At 37.4% G+C, this 14,224-nt stretch overlaps 1 protein-coding gene across 1 annotated transcript; it reads left to right on the top strand.

Moving 5' to 3' along the window:
* Positions 1-13,028: 13,028 nt before the first annotated feature.
* LOC145164232 (uncharacterized) lies at positions 13,029-13,604 on the top strand. Its single transcript, XM_079082955.1, has one exon. The coding sequence runs from the start codon at positions 13,029-13,031 to the stop codon at positions 13,602-13,604; it is 576 nt and encodes a 191-aa protein (XP_078939081.1).
* The last annotated feature ends 620 nt before the right edge of the window (positions 13,605-14,224 follow it).

The raw sequence follows: 14,224 nt of genomic DNA, 5'->3' as shown, positions 1-14,224 counted from the left end.
GGTTGACTGAGAAAGGTTCCAATAGTACCCTTCCCTAATATATCTCTTCCAATGCCTCCTGATGAATCTTGTTTCAGCGTCTCATTTCTTCTCCCTAACCAGCAAGCATCATCGACCCCATTCTTCCTCTTCCGCCAACCAGTCGAAGCTCCTTCCTCATCTTATCTGGTACGCTTGAATGATACGATATTTGGGAATGTTACGATTTTTGTTGTTGAGAGGGATAAAAGTTCCGATTTTGTTGTTTAAAAGTTCAAATTATTTTGTTGTTGAATGTTCCGATTTATGCTATTGATTTTTCAAAATCCGAATGGGAAAGTTCCTATTTTTGCTGTTTGTTTGCTCTTGAATGTTTATTTTGCTGTTGAATTTCCTGATTGAAGCCTTGAAAATCTGATCTTGAAATCAAAAAGTCAAAATTGACATGTCGAATTGGATTATATGATTATGAAATCAATTCATGTACTTTGTATTGGATATGGTAAATGATGAAGTGATAAGTGGTTCTATGCGCTTTGGTTATTCCTCGTAAATTTCAATCAAGAACTATTGCTTTATTCTTGATTTCAATATGTACGTTCAGGTTCCTATTTAATTGATTTTTTTACACATGGATTTGTTTTATCTTTAATCATCTTAATGTATTGGTTGTTGAAATGCATACCATGTGTTTGATTGATTGCTTAATGAAAACCAATTTTATGTCTACATACCATGTAAATTTCTATTCCTTTTGTTATACTTAAAATTCCATTTCTCCTTTTGAAATACATACCATATAAATTTATAAAAACAATGATGTGTTTTATAATTTTTGTTTGGATTTTTAAAGGATTTGTGTGTAATTTACATTTTGTATGACAATTTGTATGTATTATAATTCTTCACCAACTTCATTCATCACTGTATATAGCAGAAGTGTAAAATGATCATTTTTCATCAGTCAACACATTCCGTCATATGTACAATCAAATAGCATGGTTTCTTACTTAGTCATGATTTCTTACCCAAACAGACATTTCCCAGTCAGCTCTTTCTCAATCAGCAACTATCAAACGAGACTTTAGTTTGGGATTTCTTAAACATGAGTGGTTTTAGAGTCAGACTATGATTTATTTTTATATGGCTATCTATAAAGTTGTTTAGATTGTTTATTTCGGTCATTCATATTCCTTCTATATGTAGCATTAGTTTAGAGCTCTTGCAAGGCTGGAGGGAATTGTGTCAGGATTTACCACAAAAATGTGGTTTCATATCACACCCAAAGAATAGTGCCACATTTATTTTTATTTTTTTTAAATAATTAAAAATTTTAGTTTTAATTAAAAACAAAATATTTCATTAATTAAAAATAAAAACCCATTACATTGCATTAGTTGGAAAAAAATATCATATTAAAAAAAATCCTCGAAACTTAGAAAAAAAATAGAAATTAAAAAAAAACAAATGAACTACATGAAATCGTCATCCGAGAACTCGTCTTCCGGGTCATCCGGAGGATCCAGCGTTGGTTTGCTTCTTCATAATTTCTATAAATATATCTTTGGGTTCTCCGTTCAGCACTTTTGGCTGCACTACTGCATACAACTTCATATGTTTGCTCTGCCAATTTAGCAGCAATGACACCAACATCTAACATAACATCAAATTCTTCAAAAGAATCGAACGACGTCGGTTTTGATTTTTTTTTTTTTTTTTGAGGAAAAGTAATAGAAAGATATAAAAATTTATAAGGTTTGAAAGGTTTAAATAAGAAAGTTTAAAGGTTAAAAAAATAATTAAAATTTTAACCGTTGAACGGTCATGAGTTTGAAAATTGAGAAGATGAGTGTGGTCATCGGCTACCGAAGTGCGGACCCAGACCGCGGTAGAGGGGCGGTGTTTTTGCTTGGGTGGAAGGGAGACCGTAGTCACTCCCTTGAGTTTAATTCCGTTGAATCACGTTTACAAAATTTTATAAAAAGTGTCATTTATGTGGTTTTTCCAAAAGGGTTTCCAATCAAGTCATTGGCATTTTGGGTTCTTTCTTGGGCGACTTATGATGTACACAACTATGGGAATCTATCTAAGGGGTTGTTTGTTTTTTTTGTGCAGATCTGCGCAACCACTTTTGTCTGAGCCGTGCAGACACATATGTCCCCGCACAGTGTTTGTTTTTGGAAGTACGCAGATCAAAAAACGTCTGCGCGAGGTCTTCCTGACACAGACATGGGCTACTGTCTTCAAAGGTCTTCACGCCTCATTTTAACCTAAACCAAAAAAAAAAAAAAAAAAAAACGCCGCCTATCTTTTTTTTCCTTTTTCTGCCGCATATCTTTTTTTTTTGCTGAAAATGCATTTTTTTATGTTTCTGACATGAAATTAATTTGAAAAATCAGTTTATTTCAGTACATGCATACATTAAAAAACAAACAGATTTGTTATTGCAGACTGTAAACATTTGGTCTACCTCTTTTGCTGTAGATGCTTGCAGATATGGGCCGCAGACTGCAAACATTTTGGCTTCAAAAAACAAACAACACCTAACTCTTCAAAAGAGTCTCGTGATTTTTTTCCCTCTTGAATTGCAGATCACAAGTGCGGCAACAAATTTGCCCTTGTTTGAACTCTAAAAGAGTTTCTTCACTGTCGTTTCTTTCTTTCGAGTCAACTCTTTTTGAAAGAGTTTTTTGTTCAGCCGATATTCTTATTAAAGCCGCAAAGTCTTTATGATAAAAGTACATAATTGGTCCATTGGTTAACCAAATGTCAAAAATTCAGTCTCTCTTAATTATTTTTGACGAATATGATGTTGTGGTTTCTAAAAGTTGCATGGTTGACCCCTGTGATTTCTTTTTGTTACAAAATTCATCTTAAATTACTATTGTACTCTTTTCGGTTACAATTTTCTTTTTTATTTTTATAATTTTTCTTTAAAAAAGGAAATAAATAGAAAACCAAACCCCCACCTCTCTCTCTCTATATATATATATATCTCTCTCTCTCTCAATGTTCTAAATAACGTGAGCTTTGGCGAGTCAAAACGTTTTTCAAGGCATGACTATTTTATATAAATTAAAAATAATAAATTATATAATTATTGAATTTTATCAAATATATTAACTTTTTAGAAGTGTTATATTAATATTTAATATAAAAAAGTTAACAAAAGCTTAATTATTTTAGGCCTGATCACAAAATAAAATAAAATAAAAAAACAAAAAACCCGTGCCTTAAAAAAAACTCGCGCCATAACGCGATAAGGCACGCCTTGACACGTTATTTGGGTGCCACGCTTAACAAACCCGCATTGGACGTTTTTGTAACAGCTACATCATGTCTTGCGCCATGGCACGCCTTGAGGCGCGTCATGACGCGCTTTTTAGAACCATGCTCCTTTCCATATACTTTCTTCTCCACACCATGCAAAGAAACAGACCCACAACCGTCTTTGACTTATGTGTGTACACAAATAGAGACAAGAACGATGAAAGGTCGTTCGGTCCTCCCATTCTCCCTTATTTTGAATCAAGCTATAATTATTGTCTCCGTTTTACATGTATGTGTTTTATTTAGCAAAAAAAAATCAACTCCTCTACACTCTTTGAATCGACCCAAGGTTTGTGATTCCTTGCATGCTTCCCTCCTTCATTAGTCGATTTTGTAGAGTCTAAATATCTTGTGAAATGACGAACCTTTAGTAGAGTCTTATATGTCGAATAGTCTATAATCATCAAGACTTCGTTATCTTATGTATTTACTAGGCACAGTTGTGGTTCGTATTGTAATGCTTAGTCATAGTATTTTTTGTTTTCGTGAGTACCCTATAAATAGGGTGAGTACTGCATAGTGTCGTAACTTTTTGCACACTTGTATGCTTTGAGCTCTCATTCTCATTACTATACTTATGTACTTTTCTCTGGATATATTGAGCTAAAACCAAATCTTATTTAGATCTTCTTGTTCTTTACTTACTGTATGATCCCATGGAAGTTGACATTGCCGAATTATGATGTAATGCATAATCGAAAAGACACAAACTAATGTTTAAGCACAATTTTTATAGATAATGGAGTAGTACAAAATTTGTAGAAACATGTGCTTGCTTAACTACAATACTCTCTCTCTCTCTCTCTCTCTCTCTCTCTCTCTCTCTCTCTCTCTCTCTCTAGACTAAACTATTCATCTATACAATGGGATTAGAGATGCATAAAACCCGAATCCGATCTGATCCGATCCGGATCCGAATCCGATCCGGTTTTGCTTACGTCATCAAAAATCCGATCCGGTCAAAGTCTGATCCAGATCCGGTCAAAATCTGATCCGGTTCAAACCAAAATCCGAATCTGATTCTAATCCGATTTGAAACCTGTTTAAACCGATTTTAATGGGTTTTAAGCGGATTTTGGGGCGGATTTCGATCCGGTTTTTAGCGAATCCGGTTTATGATCCGGTATCAAATCCGATTTGGAATATAGGATTACGATCCGATTGAAAATTCGGTTTTAAATCCGATCCGATCCGGTTTGGTCAAAACCGGTTTTGACCCAATCCGGTTTCAGATTGGATCCAATTTTGAATAGTGAAACCGGTTTTTGTGTGCATCTCTAAATGGGATCTCTCTAAACTAGGGATGAGCAAAAGGACCGAACCGGCCGGAATCGGCCCGAACCGGACCCGACCCGGGAACCGGCTTCGGCCAAAATCAAGAACCAAACCGGCCCGGCGATCTACCGGTTCCCGCTTCCTACCGGTTCTTGTCGTGTCTTCAAATGTTGGAACCGGTCCTCGAAAAATAGCATCATACGGTTCCGATTTTTGCCGGTTCTATCGGTTTTTGCCGGTTCTACCGGTTCCGGTTATATCGGTTCCGGTTCCTACCGGTTCCCGGTTCCAAAAATCCACAAAAATAACGTCCCGGTCCCGGCCCGACCGGTTCCATCGGGTTCCGGTTCCGGTACCGGTTCCGGCCGGTTCCCCGGTCCATATGCTCATCCCTACTCTAAACCTACAAAGTATAGTGTACAAGTATATATACGCAAGTTCAACCCATAAGGCCTTTATAGAGAAGCACATTCCACCTTCTCTAAGACCTTCATAGAGAAGCGTCTTCAACCTTCTCAAAGACCTTCACAGATAAACCTTCCATATCGAATAGGGAATAAGCCTTCTAAGTCATCATCCAATGAAGAGCTTTGCTCCCTAACATTCTCTCTCCTCAAAGCTTGGAATATATGACCCGGCTTCACAATTCCAAAATAGCAACAAGCGAACAAGACCTCAAGCGTGACAAAAATGTAGAAGTGAACACCAAATCTTCAAATCTTCAATAGTATTCTAATCCGGGTTCTAGGATGTGAGACATTACAATCCAAAGCAACAAGAACAAGAGGCAACTTTAGGTCCTTGAGTATCCAAAACTCCGAGGAAAATTACCCATCATTAAGCTTAAAAGCACACCCCAAAAATATTCAATAAGTCCAAACCGTTCATAAAAATGAACCATTTCAGAATATCGAATCCGAATCACTTCATAAAAAATATTAACTCCTCAAAGTTACATCGGTCTTCAATCATAAATTATTATTCGCTACGAAAATGAATACCCAAAAAACTTTTGAATACCCATATCAAAATTTTTCCCCCTTTTTATAATCGAAATATGATTATAAAAATTCCAAAAAGGGAATAATAAAGGGCTCATAATGGATTTTTCCATGAAATACTCCCCCACGATAAGCAACAAAAAAATGAGAAGCTTCAAAACCAGAAAACACGAAAAATATGATAATTGTCGTAAACTTGAATTCCCGGATCGCTTTGACTTGAAAAATGAACAATATTGTTCATGTTGCTGGAAAACGTTTTACATAAATGACAATTTTGATACCCCGAAAAAAAATCTCCAAACTTTGTAAAGATTATAGTTTCGGGGGTATAAATTGTCATTAAGTTGAACCATCGAGGACTAAAATTGTAATTTTGGTTGCTTCTTCCCCAACACAATTTAATTGCAAGAACGGATGACAATAGCGAACCAACATAAGTCGACGATAATGAACCACAAGCTACCAAAAAAAATTTGGACCTTCCCAATCAATGTCGTTCCCATTCGTTATCAAACTAGAAACCTTATATGTTTTCCTGTTGTGGTGGATGTAGATGGTGGTCCTTCGGTGGTGGCTGGTGGTCACCGGAAAAACACCCTAAATCAGGAAAAAACAAAATTGAGAAATCAAAAAACCTTACATGCAACTCCTATTGTGGTGGCCGGAAGTAGGTGGTTGTTGGAACTCAGTGTCGTCGTCAGTGGTCCTCTGGTGACTACCTTATCGGGAAACCAAGAAAAAACAGGAAAAACCCAAGCATCTCAAAATCCAACTAGAAAAGAGGGATAATGGAGAAGAAAGAGTGACCTAGAAGTTACATGAGGGTCGACGCTGCAACCGCAGAAAAACGAGAATCGTCGATGATTGAGAAATAAACAGATTTTGGTGCGATAAAATGAGGATCGATTGATCCGTTCTGTATCATAAAACCCTATTGTAACGCCTGGTTCCTGGTATGTATTTAAAATCATAATTTATTCACTTTTGTAGAGAAACTCGACGAGTTGGGAGCCCCAGACTCGTCAATTAGAGATGATTTGGGACGCGGGTTAAGAAACCTACTCAACGAGTTGGGAGGCCTCAACTTGACGAGTAGGCTGGCAGAAATGAAACCCTAATCCCGACGTTTTGCACCCTATTTAAACACCTTAACCCCAAGGTGTTGGCCTCATCTCCAGCCTCCACTGTCCAAAACCCTAATCTTGAACCCTAAGCCATTTTTAGTGCTTGTAAGTTAATCTTGTGCATTCTTGGTGAGTTTGAAGAAGAGGAAGCTTGAAGGAGGAGCAAGAACGTGTGGAAGGAGAGTAGATCTAGAAGTTGGGCTTCATTTCTCGTTCATCTGATGTATAAAGCTTCAACCTTGTCCATGGCATGCTTAGATCTAGTTTCAGGATGCTTTCTTTTATGTTTTGGTCCAAGTATATTGGTTGTTGGGATTTGGACATCCCAAGTGAAGAATACTCCAGATCTAAGGCGTTGAATGGTTTTCATGGCATAAACGTGCCAACTTTATGACCATGGAAGTCCCATGCAACCTTTAGACCATCATGTTGGTCTTTTAAAGCTCTAATGGCCATGCATGAATATAAAGGTTAAGAGTTTACGTGATCATATCGTCCCTAGAGTCCAGATGTATGACCTCATGGTCTATCTTGTAGTTTTAGTTGGCGTTGGATCAAGACCTTGAGCTTTTTGGGTTAGGGTTAGAGCTTATTTCTTCTAGAGTGGGCTTTGATGGGTAAAGTTGGAAAATTTACCCTCCTAGATGTATTTTCGGCCCAGATCTGGAATACGGGACTTAGATTTGAAGAATAATGGCTGAATGGATTAAGAAGGGTTAGCAGACTAAAGAACTTAACGATTTCTCAGAGGAAATCGACGAGTTGAATTGAAGGGTCCCGATTCTGTTAATAAGGAAGAACTCGACGAGTTGGATCGCGAAATCACGATTCTGTGGTTCTCAGAAACTCGACGAGTTGAAGGGGTAACACGACGAGTTGGGTCAACTCGGAGCGTTGACTTTGACTATGACCATAGTTGACCCTAAGGGGGTTATGAGTATGAATTGCTATCTAAGAGGTTGTTCTGTTTAGGGGTTTGAGTAGAGCTGATTCCGGAGCAGAGACCTTTCAACTAGCACCCGACATTGAGGTGAGTTTCCTCCTGGTTTGAACGGGTCGCAGACACCAATGTCGGCCCGTGTACGTTATGTGTGCTGATTAGTAGCTAAGTGTGGGGCAGATACCGTACATTACTTGAGTATGGATATGGAATGGATTGGTAAATTTGGTATCTTAGCTAAGTGTGGGCGAGGCTCGTATCTCCTAGTTAGCCGAGAGTGGGCGGGGCTCATATCTCCTAGATAGTTGAGTGTGGGCGGGGCCCGTATCTCACTAAGCGTGGGCGGGGCCCGTGTTTCATAGGGCGAGGCCCGTTATCCGAGTGTGGGCGAGGCCCGTATCTCCTTGAGTGTGGGCGGAGCCTGTACCTCATAGTTGCATGTTATGTGTATGGTATGTGGTAGTTTGGGGGAAATTCACTAAGCTTTGTGCTTACGGTTTTCAGTTTTGGTTTCAGGTACTTCCAGTAGCAAAGGGAAGGGCTCGGGATGATTGCATTGCACACACCATGATGTTTAGCCTGAGATGTTTACTCTGATATATTGACATATGTTTTGATATGGATACTTTGATTATGATGTTTGAGATACTACGACTTATGTTTTTGACGGATGTTTTGATAACTATGGTTTTATTTAATAATTAAAAATAAAATTTTTGGACCGTATTTTTAAGTGTTACAACTTTGTTGACGACAAGTCGTCAGTATAAGGTTAAGGTATACGACATCATTTTATTGTTTATGTAAATAAAAATAAAAAAATTTGTACCGATGACTTGTCGTCATGATAGATTTCACACAGATCGCCAACATGTTTTAACGACGACTTGTCGTTGGCATAACAATTAAGATATACGACGTCATTTTATTGTTTCTGTAAATTAAAAAATAATAATAATAATAAAATATCTATACCGACGACTTGTCGTCGGGATAGATTTCACACGGATCACCAGCATAGTTTACCGACGACTTGTCATCGACATAACTTTCCAAAAAACGCCATTGCTTTTTTTCGCAACATAAAATATAAATACATAAAAATTATATTTCTCGTAACCTATACCGACGGCCTGTCGTAAGAATAAGTTTTAAGAAAACTACGTAACTTATTTCATTTTTTGTCTAAGCTATGGCGACCACATGTCTGTCCATATAGATATCAAGGTCAAACAAATGTAGTCAACTCTATACTGACGACTTGTTGTCAGGATAAGTTAATAGCGATGACTTATGTTGTCGGCACACGATGCATTTCTTGCACTGAACTGCCAACTAATATAACTTATCTACCTGGATTCCACCTCAGTATTGTTAATAGAAATAAGTGTAACAGGGTAATTTCAACTGCAAGTCTTTCTTTTGTTAAATTTTGTTGTTTCTATTAATATTTTTTTTTTCAAAAATAAAAAATAAGAATTTAACAAAAATAAAAATAAAAAGACTTGCGGTTCTATTCGATTATGAAAAATTACCATCTTACACTTATTTTTATTAACAATAGGAAAATTACCCGGTTACATTTATTTTTATTAACAATAGGAGTCCCGGTGGATAAGTTACAAAGCAGTACATTGACTTTGTTAAAATTTTAGATCTTAAATTTCTAGTTGTGTTAAATTTATGGTTCAAGAAAAGCTGGTTTTGGTAATGGTCGTCTAAAATTTCATTAAGCTGGTTTTGCATCATAATATCATTAATTTTGATAAATTTTGAAAGGTTAAAATAATATCATTATTGATATACATGTATAAACCACCCAAAAGACACGACTCATGGAAAAAGCAACCGAGTAGACTTTGGTCCAGACGAACGTTAGTGAAATTCTTGGGGAATGTACACGACTCTTGGAGATCATCCTATTATCTCAGGATATGACAAATGCTATCCAAGATTATTACGGCTCAAGAGTTGGACAGTTGGTCTGTTTGATACCTGTGTCATGAACTTCAATTGCAAATTAAGACTCGTTCGAAATATAAATGAATCAAGTTTCATGGTTTTTTAAACGTATTCAAGACTAAGATACCACCTTATTATTTTGAATCCTACCCTTGTCGCTTCATGTCTTCTTCAAATATGTCTAAAAGAGTTAAAGGAGCAGCAATCGGAATTGATCTTGGAACTACCTATTCGTGTGCTGGTGTCTGGCTTCCCAACAAAAATCGGGTGGAGATCATACCAAATGAACAAGGAAACAAGATCACTCCATCTATCGTAGCATTCAATGACACAGAAGTCTTGGTAGGCGAGGGTGCAAAAAATCGCTAGGAACCCTACTAACACCGTATATGGCAAGTGTTTTTAATCATAATTTCTCATTTCATGTTTTCGTTTTAATTTTAATAATCAAAGAAGTGGCGAAAACAGTTTTGTTTCTTTCTCTATTTGAATTCACTTAAAAATATAACTTGATTCATCACGCTAATTGGAATTCTCTAAATTTTCAGATGTTAAGCGTTTGATTGGGAGCAGGTTTGGTGACCCTCAAGTGCAGAAGGATATGGAGTCGTGGCCTTTCAAGGTCATTGGAGGACCTTTGGAGAAGCCAACTATCGTAGTCGAGTTCAGGGGCGATGAAAAGAGATATGCACCTGAAGAATTATCTGCCATGGTTCTCAAGAAGATGACAGAGGCTTGTGAAGAATTTCTTGGGACCAAAGTCACTGATGCTGTGATCACTGTTCCTGCTTATTTTAACAGCATGCAACGAGAGGCAACAAAGGAAGCAGCAGTTATAGCCGGCCTTAATGTGATGCGTTTGATAAATGAGCCTACAGCTGCTGCAATTGCATATGGTGTCGACAATATGACAGAGAAGGATAAGAACATATTGGTCTTTGATTTGGGAGGCGGAACCTTTGATATATCTCTTTTGACAGTTAGTAACACAGGTGTTATTGATGTCAAAGCTGTTGGAGGCGACACTCATTTAGGTGGCGAGGATTTTGATATTACACTCGTCAATCACTGCATTAAGGAGTTCAAGAAAAAACACAATGAGGACTTGAGCAGAAATCCTAGAGCCTTGGCCAAGTTGAAAGTTGCTTGTGAGAAAGCAAAGAGGGACTTATCCTCAACCACTGTAACATCAATTGATATTGAATGTTTATATAATGGCATTGAATTTTCGACCAAAATCAGCAGAGCCAAATTTGAGGAATTAAATTCAAGTTTCTTTGATAAGTGCATTAAACTAGTAGGTGGATGTTTGAGTGATGGGAAAATGCGGAAGGAGGAAGTGGATGATGTGGTGGTTGTTGGTGGATCTAGTAAACATTACATCAGTATGTTTTGCGGTTTATCAGGGTGAGGGCATCAAAGTTACCGACAACATATTACTTTGGCAGTTCTCCCTTCACGATCTGACTCTAGGTTTAGATAGGCGCTCACAATTAGAGGTTTGCTTCAGTATAGACGCCAATGGGATCCTTCAAGTGTCTGCAGAAGAAACATCCACTGGTCAGGGAAAAACTATTACAATCACTAAGACCTGAACTCACTTGGTTTCCTTAATTCAATCATAATCAAGACCACGAGGATTACAAATATTTTATTTCCAATTTAGCTTTCTAGTTTACTTTACATTTAAGAAGTAAACTACAAATTTCGTAGCAAGCTATTTATCAAGTTACTAATTCCTCAATTTGCTTTTTTTGCTCAACATACTTTTTCTGTCTCCATAGCATTCATACATGTTAGTTTAATCCAAATAGAGTAGTGCCGGATTCAATGGGTGCATTATGCATAAAAGATTAAACAAAAATAAAAACATTAAACCGCCTAAAAGGATACGGCTATGTACTTTGAAAGTTGAAAAACCGACCAACTAGACTTTGTTCCAACTAACGCTAGTTAAGCTCTTGGGGAATATGCACGACACTTTGGAGATTTGTCTGGCTAATTTACTTCTGAAAACTGGATACGACACACGTTTGTTTAGATGATTAAAGTTGCTCAATCTAATCCCTAAAAAATCTCAAAACAAGTTTTAATATCAATCTCATTAGGAAACTATCACCGCTATAATAATAAAAATTAACCCCATAGCCAATCTAATTTACAATTTATAAACTAAGTTCTTAGAAAAATTGAAAACCCTATAAAAAGTGTCGGCATAACGCTGCGCCGCCTTTTGCCGGCTGCAACTCGAAATCTAACCTGAAATCATCTTGACTTGCTCTCCGCCGGATCACCGCCTTCTTGACTTTCTTTCAGTCGGCCTGCTCGGTGCTCTCTCTCTTATCTCCTCTCCGGTGGACCAGACTCCTTGTTACCTGTTTAGTACTCTCCTCTCTCTCAAAGTCTCATATTTTAGTCACTAGTAGTACTACTCATGTCATGTATTATTATCTATAAGGCTCTAGGATGAACTGCCAACGCAAAAGGTGTGGTGCTGATGTGGCTTGCAGCCATGTAGAAACACCACCATCGCCTCCTTGACGCGGCGGCGTGAAATCTGATCAATGGTGTTGAGATTTGCCGTGCCTATACCTTATAGCCTAAGAAAAATAAGACGTGATGAGTGTAACAACTGCAAAACCGAGAATACAATCAAAACAACTGAACAAAGGGCCTTCTATTACAGATTAAAACATGTTTCACTTCTTATTTTGATTGTCGACAAACCATGCCAAACGAAAGAAACAACTGCACATTATTTTCTTATTGGTTTAATAATTTGCCCATACATAATAAATTTAGATACTATATGGAAATAAAGCTCAAATTTAACAAAATTAAATATATTAAATACATTAAAATATTGAAAAAAAAAAAAAGTTAGCGTAGAGGCTTATATATGGCGATTCGAATAAAACCGATTCAATTAAGGATAGCGTATACTACTATTGATATAAAAGTCTACTCTGTGTTCGCTCCCTAGCTGAAATATTAGTTTTTTTTAAAAGTTAGTTTATAATATATTTCAAATAACTTATCAAAAATCTAGCTTATAAGGCTTTGCGGAGTGGCCGCGGTTTGGGACCGTAGTTTGTGCCACCTCAGCCGCGCACACCGCCCCTGACTGCGGTCTCCTGCGGTTTAGGCCGCGGTGTGGCGAGTAAAGGCCGCGTCTCGTGATTTGGTGTTGATTCCTTTGACCGTTGAACGGTCCTTTGCGCATTAATTTTTTTTTCTTTCCTTTTTCCTTTCTTTCCTATATATACACATACATTTCATTTGTTTTTCAAACAAAACAAACCCTTCTCTCTCTAATTTATTAAAAAAAATCACCAATATCTCTCAAAAATGTCATCTTATTCATCTTCTGAAGAATTTTAAGTTATTTTTGATGCCGCTGTTGCGTTTGCTCAAATGACGGAACAAACATACGATGCTTTATGCAATAACGCAGCTGAAAGTTCTCAACGGAGAACACGAAGATATATTTTTAGAAATCGTAAAGAAGTCAACCAACGTTTGGTACAGGACTATTTTCAAGAGAATGCCACTTATCAATGGTATTATTTCCGTAGGCGCTTCAGAATGTTCAAGGGTTTATACGAACGTATAGTTGAAGATGTAACGAGGGAGTGCAGTTTTTTTCAACAAGACTACGATGCTAGAGTTACACCCGGTTTCACTCCCTTACAAAAATGCACGGCCGCACTTCGTCAGTTAGCATATGGCATTCTGCATGATGCGTTAGACGAAAGTTTTAGGATGTCTGCTAGGACCGCACGAGACAGTCTCCACTATTTCTGCAAAACTGTGATTCAGTTTTATGGTCCAAAATATTTACGTAAGCCTACACGTAATGACATCTTGCAATTGCAAGCTCATCATGCTAGTGTGCATGGGTTTCCTGGAATGCTAAGAAGCTTAGATTGTCTCTATTTGGGCATGGGAAAATTGCCCTACGTCATATCATGGGCAATTTACTCGAGGTGATCATGGTCACCCAACGGTCATACTTGAAGCAGTTGCATCACAAGATCTGTGGATTTGACATGCTTTTTTTGGTTCTCCTGGTTCGATTAACGACATCAACGTTCTTAATCGTTCACCTATATTTAACAACATATACGATGGATCTACACCAGATTCTTCTTTTGAAGTGCGTGGAACGCCATATAAGTATGGTTATTATCTGGTCGATCAAATCTATCCTGAGTATGTTGTGTTTGTTAAATCGTTTACGTGTCCACATGGTTCTAGACGGAAAAAATTCAAGAGAGCTCAAGAAAGAGCTAGGAAGGATGTTGAGCGTGCTTTTGGAGCTCTGAAGAAACCGTGATTCATATTGAAAAAACCAGCAATTAATTTAGGCGAGCAAAAACTTCAAGAAATCATGTATACATGTCTCATATTGCATAACATGATTATTGAAGACGAAGGAAGAGCGATATGTGCGTTTGACGAGGAAGAAACCATACCAGAGACACAACCAATAGAAATTGGTGGCGAAGAGTATATAAACAGGAGAGCAGAGATACGTTGCACTGAAACATTTCACAATCTTCGCAATGACTTGGTGGAACACATTTACGAGGTTCAAAACATTAACCTTA

The sequence above is a fragment of the Lactuca virosa genome, chromosome 3 (assembly GCF_052849685.1).
Source record: "Lactuca virosa cultivar CGN04683 chromosome 3, Lactuca_virosa_CGN04683_v6, whole genome shotgun sequence".
Classification (NCBI taxonomy): domain Eukaryota; kingdom Viridiplantae; phylum Streptophyta; class Magnoliopsida; order Asterales; family Asteraceae; genus Lactuca; species Lactuca virosa.
The sequence above is the reverse complement of the archived record's forward strand: the minus strand, read 5'-3'. Positions and strand labels throughout refer to the sequence as shown.